At 34.5% G+C, this 26,966-nt stretch overlaps 1 protein-coding gene across 2 annotated transcripts in view; it reads left to right on the top strand.

Annotated features, from left to right (window-relative positions):
* The window catches only part of LOC126882259 (gastrula zinc finger protein XlCGF8.2DB-like), a 66,152-nt gene that overhangs the window by 22,708 nt on the left and 16,478 nt on the right, over window positions 1–26,966 (top strand). The window contains exon 2 of one of the 2 annotated variants that reach the window (XM_050647089.1): window positions 23,000–25,730. The exons of the other annotated variant lie outside the window; for it this stretch is intronic. Within the exon in view, the coding sequence (XP_050503046.1) occupies window positions 23,000–23,949 (950 nt within the window). The 3' untranslated portion in view covers window positions 23,950–25,730. Of the gene's footprint in view, window positions 1–22,999; window positions 25,731–26,966 lie in introns of those variants that run through there. 2 annotated transcript variants of the gene reach the window in all.

Here is a 26,966-nt window from a genome sequence, read left to right as displayed (position 1 = left end):
GTTTCTCGGTTACTTTTGAATCGATTTAGCTGAAAATTGGTACACACACTAAGTAAAGCATTTAAAAGGGTATGACGTAGATCGGAACCCAAAATTTTCTTAAAAAATTTTCCGACAAGAGGGAAAATTTTAGAAAAATTGTTATCTGATAATTTGTGTACATACTCCTTGAACAACGACAAACATCGTTCTGTAGTTTTTTTTTCTCGAAATAAAAAAAAATTCCGGCACAAGTATCAGGTTATAAGTAGTTATATTCCAAATCAAAAAATCTAAGTGTCCGACAAAAATATTGGGTCAAATCCAAAGTCGGACAAAAAATTTAATTTTTATTAATAAACTGTCTTTTAAACCTTACTGGGTTCGTGCAACCCTTACCTTTAAAACCATTTTTCCGACAACATTAGTAGGTTATAAGTAATTATATTCTTAATCAAAAAATCAAAGTGTCGGACAAAAATATTGGGGCAACTCGACAGTCGGACAAAAAATTTATTTTTATTAGTAAAGTATACTTTCAAATTATGCTGGGTTCGTGCATCCCTTATCTTTACAATCATTTTTCCGACAAAAGTAGTAGGTTACAAGTAATTATATTCTTAAACAAAAAATATAATTGTCTTGACAAAAATGTGTTGGCAAACGAACAGAAAACTTAATTCTTTTAGGCTATCGACGAGGAGGTATTATCAAAAAAAAATTTTAAAACAGTGTTTCTCGGTTACTTTTGATCGATTTAGCTGAAAATTGGTACACACACTAAGTAAAGCATTTAAAAGGGTATGACGTAGATCGGAACCCAAAATTTTCTTAAAAAATTTTCCGACAAAAGGGAAAATTTTAGGAAAATTTTGATCTGATAATTTATGTACATACTCCTTGAACAACGACAAACATCGTTCTGTAGTTTTTTTTCTCGAAATAAAAAAGAATTTCCGACACAAGTATCAGGTTATAAGTAGTTATATTCCAAATCAAAAAATCTAAGTGTCCGACAAAAATATTGGGTCAAATCCAAAGTAGGACAAAAAATTTAATTTTTATTAATAAACTGTCTTTTGAACCTTACTGGGTTCGTGCAACCCTTACCTTTAAAACCATTTTTCCGACAACATTAGTAGGTTATAAGTAATTATATTCTTAATCAAAAAATCGAAGTGTCGGACAAAAATATTGGGGCAACTCGACAGTCGGACAAAAAATTTATTTTTATTAGTAAAGTATACTTTCAAATTATGCTGGGTTCGTGCATCCCTTATCTTTACAACCATTTTTCCGACCAAAGTAGTAGGTTACAAGTAATTATATTCTTAAATAAAAAATATAATTGTCTGACAAAAATGTTGGGGCAAACTAACAGAAATCTTAATTCTTTTAGGCTATCGACGAAGAGGTATTATCAAAAAAAAAATTTAAAACAGTGTTTCTCGGTTACTTTTGAATCGATTTAGCTAAAAATTGGTACACACGCTAAGTTTTACACTTAAAAGGGCATGACAAAGAATTGTACACAAAATTTTCCAAAAAGATTTTCCGACAAGAGGGAAAATTTCGGAAATTTTTTTTAAAATTTTAGAATGTCCTCTACAAGGCGGAACCCGACATCCGACGCCCTGAAGGGCACTAAGGATTATGAGAAAGAAGAAGAAGAAGGAATGTTCTCTACGTTACGTCCTTATAAATATTATAAGGTGTATTTCTACAAATTTTCAGTTTGATCTATGTAGATCTAACCGAGAAAAATTGTTTATAGTTCGCTTTGGTCTCCTTGATGCTTATTATTTTTTTATATCCCAGAAAACGGCTGTTCCCGTACATGCGACACTATATTATACAAGAAATTTTCGATTTTCTAAATGTGACTGAATTGAAAAAATTGGGCCAAATCCAATCTTAAAATATAGGAAAGGAGATATATGTCAACCATCCATTTTTTTCCAAGGGTGTGGATTTTACGTCCCATTTAGAGTCTGTTTTTCGTTCTCGTCCCCAAAACTCCCAAAAATTTAGAAAATTTAAGTCCGACTTTACAGCTTCCTTTAGTACTGAACATTACCTTTCCAAAGCATGTTTAATTTTGAAAATTCTTCTCTTCTTCTTCTTCTTCTTCTTCCTTTTATATAGACATTACTCTGTCTGTTTTTCAATGTGCCTCCAGTAAGTTGTCATTCCACCTTTTTCGTGGTCTTCCCACTGATCGTCTTCCTATTGGGGAACCTTCTCTGACCGTCCTTACTACTCTATTTGTTGTCATTCGGCTTATGTGGTCGTTCCATTCTACTCTTCTGCTTTTCACCCCATAGGCGTAACCAGGGGGTGGTTTTGGGGGTTATAACCCCCCTTTTGGATATACTTTGAGCTCTATACGCTTAACACAATTATTATTCCATACCCCCAGAGACCTTCAAGTAGACGTAACTCCCCCTTAGGATCATCCTGGTTACAACCCTGTTTCACCCAGTTATTAATGTTGTCCACCTTGCATCTCCTTCATATATCTGCACTTCTAGCTCTATCCCACAGCGTCTTACCATCGATTTTTCGCAATGTTTTCATCTCTGCTGTTTCTATAGCATTATTTTTGTCCTTTCTGTATCAGGTTGTGTTTCTGCCGCGTATGTCATTATTGGTCTGATGACTCTTTTGTAAATTCTGCCTTTCACTTCTTTTCTGATGTTTTTATTTCTCTATATTGTTTCATTCAGGCAACCTGCGGCTTTGTTTGCTTTATTCACCTGATCTTCCACTTTTGTTTCGAGCTTTCCGTAGCTGCATAGTGTGATGCCTAGATATTTAAACTCCATGACTTGTTCTATTATTTGACCCTCCAGCTCTAATTTACACCTTATTAGATCTGCTGTTATAACCATGCATTTAGTCTTTTTTAGGGAAATTTACATGTTAAATTTTCTAGCGGTTATACTAAATTCGTGCAGCATACGTTGTAAATCATCTTCACTTTGAGAGATTAGTATTGCGTCGTCTGCATAGCAGATTATTTTAAGTGGTTTTTCTCCCATTTGGTATTCTTTTTTTGTTCCTACTTTTTTTATTATTTCGTCCATGATCAGGTTGAACAACAGAGGACTCAGAGAATCTCCCTGTCTTATCCCATTGTAATTTTGAAAATTGTATATACCATTCAAAAGTTACCGATCTCAGAAATTTTATTCAATTTCTATTTAAAAAGGGAAAAATGTTTTTTCTCAAAGTTCGCATCACCCCGTGGAATATTCTAGCATCTATAAAATACTAAAATTAAAACCTAACTATAGCCTCATTCCTTCTCAACATTCAGTTTTTTCATTCATTCGTTTATGTTGGATAATAAAAAAGTTAAGGACTTTAATAACTAGCCATGTTTTTCATAGACAAAGTGTGTTTTTAAATGGCAAACTTTAAGGAGTAATTGTGCATGAGAAAATAAAGTCAGTTTGCTTTACGAGAAAAACGTATGTCCACAAATGCATCGTTTCCGAGATAGGGGGTGTTGAAGTTTTTCTGACGAACTGACGATTTATTTATTGCTTTAAAACCAGTTGACCAGTTGGTGGGTTTTAAGAGGTAGTTATTGCACATTTTTTAACTAGAGTTAAGAATTTAATATTCACCATTGGCGCGCATACGGGTAATATGAGCCGAAAAATACGTAATTTAATATGAAGTCAAAAATGTATAAAAATTAATTTTTTTTAAATTGTACCAAAACGCCCCATTATTTTTGTCCGACAAGTGATCCAATATGCATTACACATGTAAAAAAACAGTACAAAATAAAAATAACATCTGTGGTAATAAATAAAAAAATTTCAGGAAATTGACATTTTCGGCGGGTCCGACTGCGCATATGCCCCGTGAAAACTGTCTGACAAGTTTACCACATTATTGTAAAAAGGTTTTATGGTAGATACCGTTAAAATTATCCATGTGGTAATAAATTTATTATTTTCATAAATTTTAAGTTATTTTTCGGGTGTAACTTCAATGATATTATGCTAAAAATGATGGTGTATCGCATATTTAAAATGCGTTTATCTCGAAAACGGTTGAGTTTAGGAAGATGCAAGAAGTATACCTTTATTAAGTAAAACTAATAGGAAAATAAAAATTTTAATGTCAAAATTATACAGAGTGAGGGATAAAAAAAATTGAACGTAATAAATGAGTGCTGAAAGGCATATGTGACGCCCTATGGGCAATGCATAATTTTTGGTAAGGAATTTAGATTTCTCGACCCAAGAAACCCCCAAATATAAAATTTCATGTTGTTATCTCATACCTATCAGGAAATATTAAATAATAAATAAAAAAAAAGTTTAACTTTGACACCCTGTATCTCGGCTCTTATAAACTTTGTACTAAGGTAAGTTAGCTTAAATCGGCCTATTTTAACCTCAGGAACCTGAGGTTAAGCTATGGCCCATTCTTTACCAAACACCCTGTATGCATAAAAATTACTTCTTCTTTTAATTGTACCAAAACGCCCCATTATTTTTGTCCGACAAGTGATCCAATATGCATTACACATGTAAAAGAACAGTACAAAATAAAAATGACATCTGTGGTAATAAATAAAAAAATTTCAGGAAATTGACATCTTCGGCGCGTCCGACTGCGCATATGCCCCGTGAAAATTGTCCGACAAGGTTACCACATTATTGTAAAAAGGTTTTATGATAGATACCGTTAAAATTACCGATGTGGTAATAAATTTATTATTTTCATAAATTTGACATATTTAGCGTGTCCGACGCGTCATATGCCCCAATATTTTTGTCCGACAAAATTGTTTTCGTTGTTTATATGATAAAATCCATTGATTAAAATAGAATGACCAATGTGGTAATAAATTTTTTTCTTGCATAAAATTGACAACTTCGTCACCGCTTGACAGACAAACGCCCCACTACCATAATGCGCCAAGCTCAAAATTTGTCCGACTCCACCCAAATAACAAGTACAAAAAGTTTCAACGGTGTGGTCATAAATAATAATTGTATATGCGGGCCCAAGGCCTAATATACCTAAATGTAGAAAAATAAAGTTATAATGGGAAATTTAAAAAATAATCGTAAGAAATATACAAACTCGTTAAAAGTATAAAATCTTGAAAAATATAACCTCTTTAAAAGAAGTCGTACAACATTATACAGTAGAACATTTTAAAGGTAATTGATTTATATTCCTCCTACATGTACCATTGCATATGCCTAACGTTACGTAGAAAAAATTTACAGAACAATATTTGCGAAATAACAAGGAAATTTGCCCAAAATTGCTGTGAGTGGCGAACTTTGAAAAATCATATTTCGAAAACTGTAAATCCTAATGACCTCTACCAAACATCATTTTAAAGAGTAAATATGTATGTCTTTTTTCTGTGAAGCAATGTCTATACCTATATCCCCGTGGACAAAAGTTATGGGACAAAAAACAAAATTTCTTTCTTTTGGGTTTCTTTGTGCTTTTTCTTTTGAATATATTTTTGTAAAAGAAAAATATCTTTGATTTTAAAAAGTTATATTTAGATAGGAAATTTAACCAGGAACAATTTTTATGTAGACGTGTTTGTACCAAAAGTGGATAGAACTCACCCTAATGTAACCTGTGCCCAGGGCCTAATTCACCCATTTCTCAAAAACGCACCCCTTTAAATGGTAGCACTCCGCGGTTTTTTCATATATAGAGATTCATTAATCATATGAAATAATAAAACCCCGTTAACGTTGTAGTTCCTTTCTATAGTACATAATCAATAGCCTATTATTTGAAAAGTAATTAATTCAAATGTCATTCAAATTTTTTTTATATAAAGAATAATGTAGTCGGACATTAAACGTTGAATGCACCACGGGTATTATATCTATGGTATATAACCTATATCCCTCGGGCCAAAGGCCCTCGGTATATACACCATTGACCTCAATCCTTATTATCCTTGTAATACCCTTGGTACCTTAATAACTATATTAATCCCTTTTAGTGTAGGAAACAGAAGTTGAACCTTGCAAAATGGACACAAGTCCGGTTTTATTTTTTTTTTCGTTATATCAAGGGGTGCTTATTATAAGACTAACTTTTTCTGAAAAAATTTCGCCCCGGAACCCCCCTTTTCACCCCTTTAAAGGGGGTAATTTGTGGTTTTTGCGGAACGTAGCCCTAGTGATGAGCAAAACAAGAACAAGACCAAGACCAGGCTAGTCTTGGTCTTGGTCTTGTTCTTGCAAGCTTGGTCTTGGTCTTGGTCTTGCAGCTAAAAGGCAGTCTTGGTCTTGGTCTTGGTCTTGCACTAGCCGGTCTTGTTCTTGGTCTTGGTCTTGCTGCAAGAGTCTTGCTGGTCTTGCTTTTTTAGTAGTAATAATTTGAACCAAACAATTTCGAATAAAACGTACATTGAAATAAATAAAGATGTGAAGAATGAAACTATATTATTTGCTTTAAAATTTTAACAGAATGTAGAATGTAGTTTCAAACGGATACCAATTTTAACATTATACATTCACCTAATGACCTAATTATTTCTCTCTATATAAAGAGACTAGAGTATATTTTTATAATGGTAATGTTTATCAGTAGGAAAAACCTGCATTTACAACCCTTGTTGCAATTGCCGGCCTTCGGTTTTGTCACGTTGTGTTTTGCATGCTGTCGATACCTGCCGCCTGCCTTCAAACCACGTCTTGAGTCTGGATTATTGTTTATTGCCTAAAATTTTAAAGAAAAAGAGCTTCTTAAAGGTGCCACAAATGGTCGGGGACCTTCAATTCACGGATTTTATGAAAAGGGATAAACAGTTTATAGTTGTTAACAGATAATGATCTGCTCCTTTCACTCGAACACTGTAGTATTTATCCTACGAGGGTCAAATTTAAGAACATAAATTAAATTTTTTTAAGAGAACACAAAAATCAAATATTTTTACTCTATTTAATCATTATTTAATATAATTAACTTTTTTATAAACTAACTAAAACATACTTTTTTGTAAATACGTTCATATTTACCATACCTATTTAAAGACCTAATACTATAACATAATAACTATACCTAATGGGGAGTTATAAACGCTTAATTCTGTAATTTGTTATCTTGCAGTTCTTTAATTTTATTTAAACTACATTGCTCTCGTAACACGAGTTATTCGCACTTTTTATTTTCACATATTTTTGGATTGAATACCCATTATGACATTTAAAAAGTTGAAAATATTCGGATGTGGGTAGTAAAAACTAGAATTTAAAACACACTGAAATGATGCGCATGCATTTCAAGTGCGGCACATACTATTTGTAGTACTGGCCCTTTCTGGGGAAAACCTAGATTCTTCCAAATAGTTTTCAACTATGAAATCAGTAAACTTCTTTACGCGTTTGTCATCCGGGATTTTCACAAATAATTCAACTTCCAACTTTCGTTGATTGTAAAAAATTAACCCAAAAAATAATTTTAAAAATTTCCCAGTATCGGAATTTTTGTCATTATATTCAGAAACTGAACCTAAGCTTTGGATTTTGCGATACCAAGCTTGACACATTACAATCGACAACCAGTTATCTTTTATTCAGGCCACAATGCTTTCACAGCATTGTGAATCCCTTTTCAAAATTTATTATGATATTTTTTGTATTAATTTTAAATTTAACAACCTACATTTTGATTATGCGAAAGGAATTGAAATAAGTGTCAGTATTTTTATTAGACAGAAAAGCGAAAACTACTGGTACATAAAAACCGTTTTTAATTGCATTTCTTTTTAAATGGATTACCCTATCAATAATTACATTTTTTTGTCTCACAAGTAATTTCAATTGTCCTTGAACTGTCGCCGTTTGAAAACTTGCCTTCTGGACACTTTGAAGGTTGAGAAAATGCAAACCGTTTGACTTAATCAAAACGACTTAAAAATATAACCAAAATATTATGTATTTAAAAAATTCGATATTGTTTAAGGTTTCTTACAATGTCAGTATACATTATTGAACTAAAAAATAAAGTTAAATAATAACAACCAATTTTTCTCAAAAAAGTGCAAGAGTCTTGCAGGTTGGTCTTGTTCTTGCGTGGTCTTGCAAGGTTCGGTCTTGGTCTTGGTCTTGTTCTTGCAAGCTTAGTCTTGGTCTTGGTCTTGCAACCAAAAGGCGGTCTTGGTCTTGGTCTTGGTCTTGGTCTTGCTGCAAGACCAAGACCAAGACCAGTCTCGCTCATCACTACGTAGCCCTTCCGGTACCTTTTACAAAATTTTTTTTTATAGAAATATGAAGAGAACTATATTCTCTACGATTTATTTCCCGACAGCACATGTCTATCATCCACCGTTTAGCGGGGGTGGCGCCCCAAAGTTGACAAGTTTTTAAAAAAGATGTTTTTAAAAAAATATATTTTTCCCCAAGTGTAACGAAAATTAGGAAAAAATCCTGCGGCATTTATTCACAAATAAGTGACAGATTTTTTGGTATAGGTTTCACTTAAGGGTGATTGCCCTATTTTTATTTACAGGTTGTTACATTTTAAAAAACCACTTTTTATACCATCTGAACCGTTTATGCTAGAGTAAAAAGACTTTCAGCGATTGCCCATGTACTTGTGCTATTTACAAAATTTGTATAATGCACCCCCATTTTTTCCCCGGAACCACCCCAAAAAAAAAAGAAGAATTAATAAATAAAGTGATTTTCTTGGAATCCTTCACACACAATGTCCTTTATTAATATGCTTCATATATCATTTTGTGCACGTTATTATTACCCATGCATGGACACCAAAAGCGATTTCCTAGTGCAACCCCTGTAGCCAAAAAAAAAAAATAAATAAAATGGGAGGTTGAAAATTTTTTTTTGTTTTTTGCTTTTTGATTCATATGGGCATATGCTTCATCAATAATGCTTTTCAAAAATAAATATGGTTATTGCAACATCCCTGTGGAAACCACCCCTATCCTTGAAAATATACTGCAGAAACTACCCCTATCCCTTGGCGAGGATATTTTTACGATTTTCTCATTACCTATGCATTCTTTTTAAACAAAACTTATACAAGGTTAAAGACCACTATTTACTCTAAAAATTAGGTCTTATTAATTTTTTTCGTATAAGCAACCGATACGGCACAGTGGCGCCGTAAACCTCATATATGCTTTGGCGGGCTCCAGTTTTTGTTTTTTTTTTTCGTCATCTGTTCGTTTTATTGATAAAGTACTTATGTAAAATAAAACAACACAATGCAACCTACAAATTATGACCTATGCACATTTTACAATCTTTGCGCCCCAAAGCCACAGTGGTGGCCCAAAATCAATTTTTGCATATTGCTACCTTAATAGCACAATATTTACCCTTAAGCTTAATCTTGCATGTACATTGAGCTGCTTAGAAGATTAATAACCCTTTGTCCTGTTATAGAAGCTTCTCCATATACAGTAATACCTATGTGTAGGTACCTACATGCTTTTGTGTTTTGTATAAATGTACCTATTTACGAATGTTTCTTCTAAAATTTAGGAATATATTAATTTTATAATACATTTAAGTATGTAGTAATTTTCTTTACAATTTTTACCTGTCTATTTGTTTTTTTTTATACCTTATATTACCAGTGTCTAGCAAGCGTTTGCGTGGGTTCGCGGAATGTGTATCTAGTTACTATCGTGTTAGTACTTGGTTCAATTCCCTCCTAAGGAAAAATTTTTTGTTTAATATTAATGGTTATTTACATACTTAGACTATTATAATGACTTAAAATATAATTAAAATAATTAATCGGAGTTGTGGCCCACTAACGTCACCCGACAAGCTCCCCAATGACGTCACCCAACAAGTCCCGACAAGTTACCCCACTGACGTCACCCGACAAGTCCCGACAAGTTACTCCACTGACGTCACCCACGCCGGAGTCACGAGGTCTGCTGTAGTCACGCGCGATGTTGTATCGCTAGGGTTCAAAGGTCAAAGTGTCCTGAAGTGGCTACCTTTCTACTAAGCAGTGCCGGATCCAGGGAGGGGTGATGGGGGTGATTACCTTCCCCCTCTCAAACCAAGTGATATTATATTCAAAGATTATAAAAATATTCATTTATTTTTTTAGAAATACTTATATTATTAAAAATGAATAACCATTTTCAATTTCGTTGCAAAACGAAAATACAGCCGAACCATATTCCAGTCCAATCAGAGAGTGCTGCAAGCACCTCTACCGGTTTCGAAACTTATTAGTCTCTCATCAGGAGGCACATATGCTGCTCTCCCCGATCCAACCAAAACAAATCCCAGCGTGCAGTCCCGAATCGCAACGAACGAAATGGCATAGATGCCCTAGCGGCAACTGCTAGCAAAAGACTAAGTTCTCACTCTAATGGCATATAACATATCCCACCTGAATGAAAACAATGGGAACCTTCTCTGGTTACACCTCCGAGGCTTCTACAATTTGCAAGCCATACGGATGCTGAGACTAAGGAAGATGAGGGAATTCTACAATTTACAATTCACGTCACATCTGCTCAGCGCGGTAAAGTTCCAACGAGACTGGTTCCCTTCATACTCCACACAGAGTAAATGTAAATCAAAAATGAATAACCATTTTCAATTTCGTTGCAAAACGAAAATACAGCCGAACCATATTCCAGTCCAATCAGAGAGTGCTGCAAGCACCTCTACCGGTTTCGAAACTTATTAGTCTCTCATCAGGAGGCACATATGCTGCTCTCCCCGATCCAACCAAAACAAATCCCAGCGTGCAGTCCCGAATCGCCACGAACGAAATGGCATAGATGCCCTAGCGGCAACTGCTAGCAAAAGACTAAGTTCTCACTCTAATGGCATATAACATATCCCACCAGAATGAAAACAATGGGAACCTTCTCTGGTTACACCTCCGAGGCTTCTACAATTTGCAAGCCATACGGATGCTGAGACTAAGGAAGATGAGGGAATTCTACAATTTACAATTCACGTCACATCTGCTCAGCGCGGTAAAGTTCCAACGAGACTGGTTCCCTTCATACTCCACACAGAGTAAATGTAAATCAAAAATGAATAACCATTTTCAATTTCGTTGCAAAACGAAAATACAGCCGAACCATATTCCAGTCCAATCAGAGAGTGCTGCAAGCACCTCTACCGGTTTCGAAACTTATTAGTCTCTCATCAGGAGGCACATATGCTGCTCTCCCCGATCCAACCAAAACAAATCCCAGCGTGCAGTCCCGAATCGCCACGAACGAAATGGCATAGATGCCCTAGCGGCAACTGCTAGCAAAAGACTAAGTTCTCACTCTAATGGCATATAACATATCCCACCAGAATGAAAACAATGGGAACCTTCTCTGGTTACACCTCCGAGGCTTCTACAATTTGCAAGCCATACGGATGCTGAGACTAAGGAAGATGAGGGAATTCTACAATTTACAATTCACGTCACATCTGCTCAGCGCGGTAAAGTTCCAACGAGACTGGTTCCCTTCATACTCCACACAGAGTAAATGTAAATCAAAATGAATCTCAAAAATGAGTCTCGTTGGAACTTTACCGCGCTGAGCAGATGTGACGTGAATTGTAAATTGTAGAATTCCCTCATCTTCCTTAGTCTCAGCATCCGTATGGCTTGCAAATTGTAGAAGCCTCGGAGGTGTAACCAGAGAAGGTTCCCATTGTTTTCATTCTGGTGGGATATGTTATATGCCATTAGAGTGAGAACTTAGTCTTTTGCTAGCAGTTGCCGCTAGGGCATCTATGCCATTTCGTTCGTTGCGATTCGGGACTGCACGCTGGGATTTGTTTTGGTTGGATCGGGGAGAGCAGCATATGTGCCTCCTGATGAGAGACTAATAAGTTTCGAAACCGGTAGAGGTGCTTGCAGCACTCTCTGATTGGACTGGAATATGGTTCGGCTGTATTTTCGTTTTGCAACGAAATTGAAAATGGTTATTCATTTTTGATTTACATTTACTCTGTGTGGAGTATGAAGGGAACCAGTCTCGTTGGAACTTTACCGCGCTGAGCAGATGTGACGTGAATTGTAAATTGTAGAATTCCCTCATCTTCCTTAGTCTCAGCATCCGTATGGCTTGCAAATTGTAGAAGCCTCGGAGGTGTAACCAGAGAAGGTTCCCATTGTTTTCATTCTGGTGGGATATGTTATATGCCATTAGAGTGAGAACTTAGTCTTTTGCTAGCAGTTGCCGCTAGGGCATCTATGCCATTTCGTTCGTTGCTATTCGGGACTGCACGCTGGGATTTGTTTTGGTTGGATCGGGGAGAGCAGCATATGTGCCTCCTGATGAGAGACTAATAAGTTTCGAAACCGGTAGAGGTGCTTGCAGCACTCTCTGATTGGACTGGAATATGGTTCGGCTGTATTTTCGTTTTGCAACGAAATTGAAAATGGTTATTCATTTTTGATTTACATTTACTCTGTGTGGAGTATGAAGGGAACCAGTCTCGTTGGAACTTTACCGTGCTGAGCAGATGTGACGTGAATTGTAAATTGTAGAATTCCCTCATCTTCCTTAGTCTCAGCATCCGTATGGCTTGCAAATTGTAGAAGCCTCGGAGGTGTAACCAGAGAAGGTTCCCATTGTTTTCATTCTGGTGGGATATGTTATATGCCATTAGAGTGAGAACTTAGTCTTTTGCTAGCAGTTGCCGCTAGGGCATCTATGCCATTTCGTTCGTTGCGATTCGGGACTGCACGCTGGGATTTGTTTTGGTTGGATCGGGGAGAGCAGCATATGTGCCTCCTGATGAGAGACTAATAAGTTTCGAAACCGGTAGAGGTGCTTGCAGCACTCTCTGATTGGACTGGAATATGGTTCGGCTGTATTTTCGTTTTGCAACGAAATTGAAAATGGTTATTCATTTTTGATTTACATTTACTCTGTGTGGAGTATGAAGGGAACCAGTCTCGTTGGAACTTTACCGCGCTGAGCAGATGTGACGTGAATTGTAAATTGTAGAATTCCCTCATCTTCCTTAGTCTCAGCATCCGTATGGCTTGCAAATTGTAGAAGCCTCGGAGGTGTAACCAGAGAAGGTTCCCATTGTTTTCATTCTGGTGGGATATGTTATATGCCATTAGAGTGAGAACTTAGTCTTTTGCTAGCAGTTGCCGCTAGGGCATCTATGCCATTTCGTTCGTTGCGATTCGGGACTGCACGCTGGGATTTGTTTTGGTTGGATCGGGGAGAGCAGCATATGTGCCTCCTGATGAGAGACTAATAAGTTTCGAAACCGGTAGAGGTGCTTGCAGCACTCTCTGATTGGACTGGAATATGGTTCGGCTGTATTTTCGTTTTGCAACGAAATTGAAAATGGTTATTCATTTTTGATTTACATTTACTCTGTGTGGAGTATGAAGGGAACCAGTCTCGTTGGAACTTTACCGCGCTGAGCAGATGTGACGTGAATTGTAAATTGTAGAATTCCCTCATCTTCCTTAGTCTCAGCATCCGTATGGCTTGCAAATTGTAGAAGCCTCGGAGGTGTAACCAGAGAAGGTTCCCATTGTTTTCATTCTGGTGGGATATGTTATATGCCATTAGAGTGAGAACTTAGTCTTTTGCTAGCAGTTGCCGCTAGGGCATCTATGCCATTTCGTTCGTTGCGATTCGGGACTGCACGCTGGGATTGGTTTTGGTTGGATCGGGGAGAGCAGCATATGTGCCTCCTGATGAGAGACTAATAAGTTTCGAAACCGGTAGAGGTGCTTGCAGCACTCTCTGATTGGACTGGAATATGGTTCGGCTGTATTTTCGTTTTGCAACGAAATTGAAAATGGTTATTCATTTTTGATTTACATTTACTCTGTGTGGAGTATGAAGGGAACCAGTCTCGTTGGAACTTTACCGCGCTGAGCAGATGTGACATGAATTGTAAATTGTAGAATTCCCTCATCTTCCTTAGTCTCAGCATCCGTATGGCTTGCAAATTGTAGAAGCCTCGGAGGTGTAACCAGAGAAGGTTCCCATTGTTTTCATTCTGGTGGGATATGTTATATGCCATTAGAGTGAGAACTTAGTCTTTTGCTAGCAGTTGCCGCTAGGGCATCTATGCCATTTCGTTCGTTGCGATTCGGGACTGCACGCTGGGATTTGTTTTTGTTGGATCGGGGAGAGCAGCATATGTGCCTCCTGATGAGAGACTAATAAGTTTCGAAACCGGTAGAGGTGCTTTCAGCACTCTCAGATTGGACTGGAATATGTTTCGGCTGTATTTTCGTTTTGCAACGAAATTGAAAATGGTTATTCATTTTTGATTTACATTTACTCTGTGTGGAGTATGAAGGGAACCAGTCTCGTTGGAACTTTACCGCGCTGAGCAGATGTGACGTGAATTGTAAATTGTAGAATTCCCTCATCTTCCTTAGTCTCAGCATCCGTATGGCTTGCAAATTGTAGAAGCCTCGGAGGTGTAACCAGAGAAGGTTCCCATTGTTTTCATTCTGGTGGGATATGTTATATGCCATTAGAGTGAGAACTTAGTCTTTTGCTAGCAGTTGCCGCTAGGGCATCTATGCCATTTCGTTCGTTGCGATTCGGGACTGCACGCTGGGATTTGTTTTGGTTGGATCGGGGAGAGCAGCATATGTGCCTCCTGATGAGAGACTAATAAGTTTCGAAACCGGTAGAGGTGCTTGCAGCTCTCTCTGATTGGACTGGAATATGGTTCGGCTGTATTTTCGTTTTGTAACGAAATTGAAAATGGTTATTCATTTTTGATTTACATTTACTCTGTGTGGAGTATGAAGGGAACCAGTCTCGTTGGAACTTTACCGCGCTGAGCAGATGTGACGTGAATTGTAAATTGTAGAATTCCCTCATCTTCCTTAGTCTCAGCATCCGTATGGCTTGCAAATTGTAGAAGCCTCGGAGGTGTAACCAGAGAAGGTTCCCATTGTTTTCATTCTGGTGGGATATGTTATATGCCATTAGAGTGAGAACTTAGTCTTTCAGTTATATTATTATTTTTATAAGAATGGCGTACTTTTTATTGCTTTACCGACAGTGGAGGATCCAGCATCGTTAAGATGGGGGTGCCAATTGGCTAAATTGCTATAAAAATAAAAGAATATTTTTATAATCTTTGAATATAATATCACTTGGGTTGAGAGGGGGGGAGATGATCACCCCTCCCTGGATCCGCCACTGCTTAGCGACCACCTAAGGGTAAATATTGTGCTATTAAGGTAGCATTAATGCAATAAAATTCGTGTAGGTGGCGAAAATATGCAAAAATTGATTTTGGGCCACCGCTGTGGCTTTGGGGCGCAAAGATTGTAAAATGTGCATAAGTCACAATTTGTAGATTACACTGTGTTGTTTTATTTTACATAAGTACTTTATCAATAAAACGAACAGATGACGAAAAAAAAAACAAAAACTGGAGCCCGCCAAAGCATATATGAGGTTTACGGCGCCACTGTGCCGTATCGGTTGCTTATACGAAAAAAATGAATAGGACCTAATTTTTAGAGTAAATAGTGGTCTTTAACCTTGTATAAGTTTTGTTTAAAAAGAATGCATAGGTAATGAGAAAATCGTAAAAACATGCTCGCCAAGGGATAGGGGTAGTTTTTGCAGTATATTTTCAAGGATAGGGGTGGTTTCCGCAGGGATGTTGCAATAACCATATGTATTTTTCAAAAGCACTATTGATGAAGCATATGCCCATATGGATCGAAAAGCAAAAAACAAAAAAAAAATTTCAACCCCCCATTTTATTTATTTTTTTTGGCTACAGGGGTTGCACTAGTAAATTGCTTTTGGTGTCCATGCATGGGTAATAATAACGTGCACAAAATGATATATGAAGCATATTAATAAAGGGCATTGTGTGTGAAGGATTTCAAGAAAATCACTTTATTTATTAATTCTTCTTTTTTTGGGGGGGGGGGGGTTCCGGGGAAAAAATGGGGGTGCATTATACAAATTTGTAAATAGCACCAGTACATGGGTAATCGCTGAAAGTCTTTTTACTCTAGCATAAACGGTTCAGATGGTATAAAAAGGGGTTTTTTAAAATGTAACACCCTGTAATTAAAAAAAGGGCAATTACCCTTAAGTGAGACCTATACCAAAAGATCAATCAATTATTTATGAATAATTGCCGCAGGATTACTTCTTAATTTCCGTTACAGTTAGGGAAAAACATATTTTTTCTAAAAACATATTTTTTAAAAATTTGTCAACTTTGGAGCGCCATCCCCGCTAAACGGTGGATGATAGACATATGCTGTCGGAAAATAAATCGTAGAAAATATAGTCCTCTTCATATTCCTATAAAATAAATTTTTTGTAAAAGGTACAGGAAGGGCTACGTTCCGCAAAAACCACAAATTACCCCCTTTAAAGGGGTGAAAAGGGGGGTTCCGGGGCGAAATTTTTTCAGAAAAAGTTAGTCTTATAATAAGAACCCCTTGATATACCAGAAAAAAAATAAAACCGGACTTGTGTCCATTTTGCAAGGTTCAACCTTTGTTTCCTACACTATTTAAACACCGTGCACTCTTGAGGTTGCATTATTTAACCATTATTAAGTAGTTAATTCAAATATTTAATATTTTATTTAAATAATAATTCCTTATCAACGTTTAATAAAAAGATTTTAAAGGTTTAAAAGATTTTGGAAATGCGGATTCATAGTACCTTGGACAGCAAGGAAAACTAATGAAGGAGTACTAAAGAGGGTCAACAAAGATAGAGAACTGCTAAAGACTGTAAACTCCGGAAAATGTCTTATCTGCGGCATGTGAGGGAAAATCGATATAAAATATTACAACTGATCGTTAAAGGCAAAATAGAGGGCCGTAGAAGTGTAGGAAGAAAACAAGTTTCTTGGTTAAAAAACATTCGTGAATAGACTCAGATATCAAATGCAGGACAACTATTCCATATTGCAGAAGATCGAGAAGCATTTTTATGGTGTTTGATTTCCAAACAAAGGGGAATATGTTCTATCAATCACAACAAAGTATTTTCAAAAGTTAAAAATAGTTATTTATGAAATAGTTCGTGAAGTATGCTTTTTGCGAACGCACGCGATGTTTCGCGTAAGTTCGCAAAAAGCACTTCACGCACAGTTTCATACAATATTTTATCTACCATAAACAAATAAAAAAACTGTAACTCTTCGTCATTGCAATTCATTTCTATTCTACAATTTTTAGAACTTTGACATTTAAAAATTCTAATTTCTTTCAAACCACAAAACTGTCAAAATTTTTGTTGTAATTTATTGCTCATTATGTCATCACCATGACAACGCGAAAGTTACGGATATTTAATTATATGAAAGTTTGTCAAAAACAGTGCGAAAAGTAAATCCCATTTAAAATACATTGTTAATTCACGCACACTTTAAACCCTTCACGCACTGCTATCCATAATGACAGTTTTCACAAACTAAAAACTTATACATAATATGATATATGACATAGAGTAGATAAAAATATTTATTGATTTTTTATAAGCCTATAGCGGGGTACCTTTAGTGGGGCGATATTATTACATATGTTTGTTTGTCTTTAACAATTTTCAACAATGGATAATTTATAAGTGCATATGATGAAAAACTTTTGAATGTGAAATTTGCACCAAACAGTTTTCATCGAAAGGACTTTCAAAATGGCATCTAATAGGACATATAGTCTAGTAAAATAAAATTACACTACATGTAAATCAAAATGTAAATTCGTACAGGTTGAAACAAATTTTATATCAAAGTTTAGGTGGGTACAAAAGATATTTTCAAAAAAGTATCCAAATCATACAAGGGGATCATTGTTTAAATAATTAAAAAGGGGTCATTTTTACAAAAAAAAATTACTTTTTTAACTGCTGAGGTCATGCAATTACTAATGAAGGTCTATAGTAATATTTTCTGCAAAGTTGAAGGGTAAATCTGTCACATAAGACTTACTAAACTAAATTTGACCCCCTATTTATTTAAATAATTATACATAAAACTTTAAAAACAAATTTACAAAAAAAATATTTTTAGCGTTTTAAATAAGCACTATAAAATATTTTATTTTACAGGAGAAGTTGCGCTATGTTATCAGTATTAACCAAAAAAAAATTGGTCCAAAAATATTTAATATTTTTTAAGATATGGAATTTGTTTATCAAATGTTACTCTATTTTCAATCGCAAAAACGCGGTTGTTACCAAAGAAAAATTCACCTGTATTAAATCTTATTATTTTTATTCCTATGTATATTTTCGATAAATGTATTGATAAATTCAAATTTTAAATAAACTTCCCCCTAAAATGGCATTTGAAAATTATTCAAATTTGTTTATAATTTGTTTTTTTAATAAGGTCACGGGTATTAAATATTTTGAAATGCCGTTTCGATAATTGGGTTCCTTAATTTTTTACTAATTAACAAATATTTTTGTCTTTTTTTCCTCTTCTTTTTTTTTTCTTGGAGTTATATTACTATGGACCCTTTAAGGGTTAAGTTTCATTAAAAATGTCGAATCTCTAAGTTGTAGATTCTATACCTAAAAATATTAAGATTGGTCTAAAATCACTTAAATAAAATGTGACTACTTACTGAGTTACAGGGTGTTTTATTTAAAAATTTAAAAATTATTTTTACCAAGTACTTTCAAACTATTTGACGTATCCTTATCATACTTGGCAGAAAGTGTGGGTACTATACAGTCTACTAAATTGTGATAAATAAAAGTTTCTAGCTACTACCAGAGGCGTACGACATAGGATAGTTAATGGTTAACCCTTCCCAAATTCTACGCCACTGAGGTAATTACTATTTTAGCGAAATTTTTCGATTCTCCAATACTTTATAAGTAAATAATATACTCTTTGCTGGTAACGCTTAAGTCATTAGTTTTCGAGATATTGGACGTTAAAAATAAAACGGCATAGTTATTTTGATTCATTCATTCATTCATTCATTTTAAACTTCCAATATCTCTCAAACTGATGACTTTATCGATACCAATAAAGCTACTTACATACAAAGTATTGGAGAATCGAAAAATTTCGCTAAAATAGTAATTCACTCAGTGGCGTAGAATTTGGGAAGGGTCAATCATTCACTATCCCCTGTCGTACGCCTCTGGAACTAGCTAGAAACGTTTATTAATCACAATTTAGTAGGGTATATAATAGCCACACTTTCTGTCAAGTATGATAACAAATAGTTTTAAAGTACTTGGCAACAATAATTTTTAAATTTTTAAATAAAACACCCTGTAACTCAGTAAGTAGCCACATTTAAGAGATTTTAGTTAAATCTTAATATTTTTAGGTCTACAATCTACAACTTAGAGATTCGATATTCTCAATAAAATTTAGCCCTAAAAGGGCCCATAGTAATATAACTACAAGAAAGAAAAGAAGAAGAAAAAACGACAAAAAAATTTTGTTAATTAGTAAAAAATTCCCAGGAACCCAATTATCGAAACGGAATTTCAAAATACTTAATCCCCGCGACGTTATTAAAAAAACAAATTATAAACAAATTTGAATAATTTTCAAATGCCATTTTAGGGGGGAGTTTAACTGAAATTTAAATTTATCAATACATTCATCGAAAATATACATAAAAATAAAAATAATGAGATCTTAAGCAGGTGAATATTTCTTTGGCAACAACCGCGTTTTTGCAATTGAAAATATAGTAACATTTAATAAACAAATTCAATATCTCAAAAAATATTAAATATTTTCGGACCCATTTTTTTTTGCTTAATACTGGTAACATAGCGCAACTTAATCTGTAAAACAAGATATTTTATAGTGCTTATCTAAAACGCTAAAAATAATTTTTTGCAAATTTGTTTTTAAAGTTTTATATACAATTATTTAAATAAATAGGGGGTCAAATTTAATATAGTAAGTCTTATGTGAAAGATTTACCCTTCAACTTTGCAGAAAAGAATCCCATAGACCTTCATTAATAAGTGAATTGCCTCAGCGGTTAAAAAAGTATTTTTTTTGCAAAAATGACCCCTTTTTAATTATTTAAACAATGATCCCCTTGTATGATTTGGATACTTTCTTGAAAATATCTTTTGTACCCACCTAAACTTTGATATAAAATTTGTTTTAACCTGTACGAATTTACATTTTGACTTTTTTTATTTTATTAGGCTATTATATAGTACATATTATGTACTAAGAAAAACCATTTGAATGTGAAATCTGCACCAAACAGTTTTTAATTAACCCTGCGTTAGTGCGGCGGGGTGTGGTACACCTCAGCCGAAAATATTTTGGTGGTAGCTGATGATATATTCAGAATATAATTTGTAATCAACTATTCTAAATCATAAATAAGCCACTATTTAACTAAAAAAATATTTTGTGGCTTATTTCTCGTTTAGAATAGTTGATTACAAAAATGCCACAAGGAAATAGCTTCAGAACGATATTATTTGTATGTTTGAAATTTACTGTTATTTTTTAGATTAAAGCAATAAACGCACTTAGTAAAGATTACGGTTATCTTATTTCTGCGACTTTTTTGATTTTTTCAAATTTTTCTTTGTAGGTACTCTTGATTATTTTTATTGGGTTTCTACACGACCCATCTAATTAAGTTTATCTTTATTTGCAGATGGCTCTGTAATAAAATGTTAAATTTAATGGCAACACGTTTAACTGACTAGTTTATACAAATTGTCTTAGCGGCTGCAAAGCCTTAACAAACGACTGCAAGCAAAGGTCATGGCAAGATTTCTGCCATGATCAACTCATCTGGTATTCTCTCCAGTTGCCCTCTATCGATTAACCACATTGCGATACTGACTTATGGAACACACGGAATTTTTCACTATTCGGCAATAACTCAAAATATTGTACTCACTCAGCTAACCTTCTTCGTAACGCGTATTCTAAAAACGATTAAAAATCAACTCTTAAAGTAACTTAAAATTGATTTGCCATTAAAAGGAACTGAAAAAAACGACTAACAAAGTTAAAAATTCAACAGCAAAAACATGTTAGTACCATTGTCCTTTGTCGTTAAAAGAAATATTTACAGGGGTGGCCAAGATCCTTGATAGTCCGAGCCATTTGTTAAAATTTGAAATTTTCCGCGAGCCGCAATTAAACAATTACCTAAAAAGTGAAAAAAGGTTATTATTACATTTCTCTCTCACTGTTGAAATAAAATGGTTCACATCGTTGTTTGAAATATGCAAATATGCTACAAGCAGCCTTTACTAATTCAGAATACTTCAATTATTCTACATCATCCTTACATTTGTTTCTGGGACGGCCTACTGATCTTCTATCCTCTATCGTCCCTCAAAAAACACTGTCTTTAACACTCTGTCTTCCTCTGATCTACCACATGAATTGCCTATATATATTATCTTAGCTTTTATATGTCTGACAATGTTTTCAGTACCATACACAGTCGCCAATTCAACTTTGCGGCACCTTCTCTCCTGTCAATTCATCTCTTTGAGGGACAAATATCAATCATTCATTTATCAAATATCATTTGAGAACTTCGCTTTCAAATACCAGCAGCTTATTTATTTCCCGCTGATGTAGAGTTAATGTTTCACTTTCATATGTAACAATTGGGGGAATAATTGGATGTACAGTTTTAATTTATATTGTTTTTTAGCAGCTAGATCTTAATAATGATAATAGGGAGTATAATGCTCTATTCCACGCAGCCATCCTTGCTGAGACCTCTTTTTATATGTCGTTGTCATCTGTGATTACCGCCCCCTAGATATTTAAACTTTTTACTACTTCGAAGTTGTGGTCATTAATAGTTGTTATATTCTGCCTAAATCTTCGTCTTGGATTTTTAGTTACTAGCGTGTATTTCGTCTTCTCCTCATTTATTCGAAGGCACATACTACCTGTTTCTTCCTCGAGTTGTCAAAACACCTTTCTCACGTTTGCACAGCCACAGGAACAGCAACAGTGATAAGGGGCCTCCTTGTACAAGTAGGTACTGATGTTACACTTAGTTTTTTATATTTGCTGTCAGTAATTTAAAACATTTTGCAACACAAAAATTAAAAGTAATTCAGGTAGGTACATTTATTGAGAGCCACAAGTAATCCTTCAAAGAGCCACATGTGGCTCGCGAGCCACAGTTTGGCCACCTCTGAAATATTACATAGGGGTTATTCAAAATACAAGAAAATACTCTGCAGTTTATTTAAATTGGCATAAATTTTCTAAAAATCATATTATTTAGTGCGTTAATTTCTTGGGAGATGTATAAAACACGAATACCTAATTTTTTATTATTACAAGTTGTACGACCTACATAAACACGTTTCTTCAAACCAGCCTGGTAGCCCGATCAAAGAACAATCTGACCAAAAAAAAAATAAAGGAAAGGTGAAAATTTGGGAATAGGTATTCCAACTCAAACGTCCTTACTATACCTATAATTTCAGGGGCTTATATCTTAAAACCATTATTTTTTGGAGCTACGCGCCCATTGAGTCTTTTGTTCTACACATCAAGGACTACCAAACCCCAAAGCTTCAGAGCATTTGACAGAGAACCATTTCCCATAAGGTTTCTGCGGGGTCCTTTGCAGCAAACAGTTTTCATCCAAACTCTAAACTACTTTTAAAATCGCATATGACAGTGCATACTAGTAAAAAACCATTTGAATGTGAAAGCTGCACCAAACAGTTTTCAATTAAAAGTAAACTGAAAACACATAACATGACAGTGCATTCTGCTGAAAAACCATTTGAATGCGAGATGAGTTGGCACATGACCCCTATTCTCATTTACAAAAATCATGAATTACATCATCACGCCCAGATGGATGACGTCACCAGTACGATATATGTGTCAAAATTCATAATTTAAAAATAAAAATCAACCTGTTTCAGGATTAAAGTCGCGGGCTTACGAAATAACGAATTTATTCCTATAATATTTAATTATTTATAAACATTTGCACTATACTGTATATTTTCTGCGATCGTACATCGTTAATTTTCGTATAATTACATTTTTTGTGATTGAACAGGTAATTATGATTTTAGGTTTCTCTTGTATGGATACTGATGCCAGTAGCCTATTAACAAATCATGATAGAAGTGACAGTAATTTGAACAAATATATAGCTTCCACTACCAATGTGAAGACTGGAGGACAACGTTTTATATGTACCATTTGCAAGAAATCATTGTCAAACAAATACTGTTTAGATATTCATATGAGGATACACACTGGGAAGAAACCGTTTGCATGTGAAATTTGCACCAAACCGTTTTCAACGAAAGCATTCCTAAAACAGCATATGAGAGTGCATACTGGTGAAAGACCATTTGAATGTGAAATTTGCACCAGAAAATTTACAACAAAGCAACATTTACAATCACATATGACAGTGCATACTGGTGAAAAACCATTTGAATGTGAAATTTGTACCAAACAGTTTTCAACAAAACACAATTTACAATCACATATGACAGTACATACTAGTGAAAAACCATTTGAATGTGAAATCTGCACCAAACAGTTTTCAACGAAACCACTTTTAAAATCGCATATGAGAGTGCATACTGGTGAAAAACAATTTGAATGTGAAATTTGTAACAAACAGTTTACAACAAAGCAACATTTAAAATCACATATGACAGTGCATACCGGTGAAAAACCATTTGAATGTGAAATTTGTACCAAACAGTTTTCAACAAAACACAATTTACAATCACATATGACAGTACATACTAGTGAAAAACCATTTGAATGTGAAATCTGCACCAAACAGTTTTCTACGAAACCACTTTTAAAATTGCATATGAGAGTGCATACTGGTGAAAAACCATTTGAATGTGAAATTTGCACCAAACAATTTTCAATAAAGCGTAATTTACAATCACATATGACAGTGCATACTGATGAAAAACCATTTGAATGTCAAATTTGTTCCAAAAAGTTTTCAACTAAACGACTTCTAAAATCACATATGAGAGTGCATGCTAGTTAAAAACCATTTGAATGTGAAATATGCACTAAATTATTTCTTGAAAAAACATAACAGTACATTTTGATGAAAAACCATTTGAATGTGAAAGGCTATGGCGGGATAAGATGGTCAGAATTGCACCAGCCTCGATTCAGTTTTGGGTTTAGCCATTCGAAAAGATATAATTGAAAAATCATTCAGTAAAATTTTCAAGTCTCTATTTGCTTCTGGGAGTCATCTATGGGAAAAACGTGTTTAAAAAAACATTTTTCAGGCGGTGTATAGCTGCAAAAATCTGAAAAAATCATGAGTGCTTAGCTTAACAATACAAAGCTGCCTGATTTTTTTCAGATTTTTAACTTGAAAATTGAGCCCAGGAAAAATCTTTAAAATTTTCAGTAATTTTTTAGGTGTGTTCGAAATTTTTCGCCAAATTTAAAATAATGTTTTTTTGTAAATTTTTTTGTTCTTTCGAATGATATACATAGTTATCGTTGTCATATTCAACGTGGAAAATACCTAGCAATAAAAAAAAACTGTTTTTTTACTGTTTTTGACTCACAAACTAGGGGAAGCGGGGCACACTGTTACATAAATGTTTTTATTCGATGTCATTTTGACAGCATTTCATTAAAAATAGAATTTTAATATCTTACAACTCATTTGGGTTTAAGGCATACTATGATATAATCAACTACGGGAAAAACTTAAATGGCAAGTCGGTAAAAACGATTTTGTAGAGAAAATACAATTGTAACATTGTGCCCCACTAGTGGGGTTTATACTATGGATTATACTATGGGGTACACTGTTACACAAGTACCTAATATTAAGGTGCCTTAGCATTTCACTTCTGCGTGCTGTCTGGTCTGAAGGCTTGGGAGTTGGTAATTTTAAAACAACTTGGGAGACATTAAATATGTAGTTTTCATTGCAGGAAATAAATGTGAACTTGGGAAATAAACGACGTATATAAGTAACTTCCACAGTAGTTTCAGTTTTGTCAATAATATGTCCTATAGACATTATTTTTATGCCACCTTCTTTATTGATACTTCTTTATTGTCATACTTGATTCGGTACCAACACAAGAGAAAGATTCTTCTGATCTTTGAGCAGAAGAATCTTCGATATCTTGGAAGTTTACGTGTATTTGATTGAAAAACGTTTTCTTTTCTTTTCGCTTTCTGTCATTTTTATCTTTATTAGGCGACCCTTCGTCTTCTGATGCTGATGTCTGTTTCTGAATCCTTTTATGTAAGACAGATGTCTTAGTTCTACGACATTTTTTGGAGGTGTTTATTTCACCGCGTTTTCTACTTCCGTTCTTCTCATGCCTTACTTTTAGATCAGCAATTAGTGCGTATTTAATAGGTGTCTTTGTTAATTTCTGACTTTTACGTTTTCTGTTCTTTCCTCTTCCTTCTTTTCTAGCGACGATAAGGGCGAACTTGTTCTGAAGAGACTAGCGGTGGCAACCATGATGAAGTTGACGAAACTTCTGAGGAAAATGCCGAGCATGAAGGCGGCTGAAATTATGCAGTTACCACGGGCGTTACCTCAGTTAGTTGCTGTGTTTTTATTTCAGCAGTTTCGTTATTGACTAGCTGTGGTGCCATATCAGGCGTTTCAGTAACGACTTCTTTTATTGGTAACGTAGCTGTTTCATTTGTCATCTGCTGTACGGGAAATGGTCGATCAGTTACTGAAGATGCTAGAAAATCATCTTCGGAGAAGATCTGCCGATTCAATGGCCAAATTCCAGTTTACTTAACTCCACTGATAATGTTGTTTGGAGTAATACTCTGGGCTAATTAGCAAAATACAAGGAAAAGTTATTTACCAGCAATTTTATTGCTGGAATCGAATCTTATTATTGTATGTATTAATAATATAGATATGCAAAGTCCGCAGATAGTGTGCTACTTTTTTTATAAACAAAATGGCGCCCGAAAATCGTGGTTTTTTCAATTTTTGCTCTATAACTCCAAAGATTTTAACTTTAGACCAAAAACACCCAAATAAAAATTCACCGCAATTAAATTCTGCATAGAGACGTGTTTTTTCCGATTTACTTCGACGAAAACTTTCCCCGGAAAAAGCGGGTTTTTCCAACAAAATCTTTAATTTTCAACTAAACTTTTAGATAAGTAGTTGTTAATCAATAATTAAATAACTTGGTAATGTAAAAGTCCTTTCCATATATATCACAATTCCAGAAGCCTATGGAAATTGAATGAACAGTTTAGCAACAATTAAAATGTTAATTAAAAATTTACGGTCACTATAATAACGACAATAATTATGATGCATAAGAATAACTATGATTTTTTCATAAAAAGACACTATAACTATCTAATGTACTTTACAGAATTGAAATTGGACTATTTAAGCGGCCTCAGAAATATTTTAAAATTATAAACAATTTTTTGGTTTATAAACAAATAGAATATCTCGGGAAATATTAAACTAAATTAAATTGTGAAAACGGTATTCGAAAGACAGCGGCAGGACGCTTCTTTTAGAAGAAAAAACGTTTAATTATGAAGAGTGGTTCCTAAGATACAACCGGTCAAAGTTGACCGGAATTTACAGCAAAGATATAAACAATAGGATCATAATTTTCAAACCATCACCTTTTTATTTTGTCCTCTTTCTCCACACCAATTTTCATATCTTTAAAATCCTCATAACATATATTATTATAATAAAAACTATCGATAATACGTGTGAAAATTGCCAAAAATAGCAAAATTCCAATCAAAAATTAGGTTGGCGAAAATGTAACCCTCAAAGTTCAAAATCGGTATACGTTAACAAAATGCAATTTCTCGGCTTCCCATGGAGCAATTTCCTTCATTCTTTTTTTGTTCCCTAATAACTCGAGTAGAGCCATCGAAGTAACGCATTATTAAATGTCAAACTTGCTTTTGTTTTGTTATAATAGATTAATTTATTTATAAGAACAGAAAATTACATATTTTTTCCAGTTGTAGGCTTTTTTTTAGATAAACTTACTACAAGTGTACCTTTTAAAG

Source organism: Diabrotica virgifera, chromosome 3 (genome assembly GCF_917563875.1).
Source record: "Diabrotica virgifera virgifera chromosome 3, PGI_DIABVI_V3a".
NCBI lineage: Eukaryota > Metazoa > Arthropoda > Insecta > Coleoptera > Chrysomelidae > Diabrotica > Diabrotica virgifera.
Note: the sequence above shows the minus strand (reverse complement) of the source record. Positions and strands in the feature narration are given on the sequence as shown.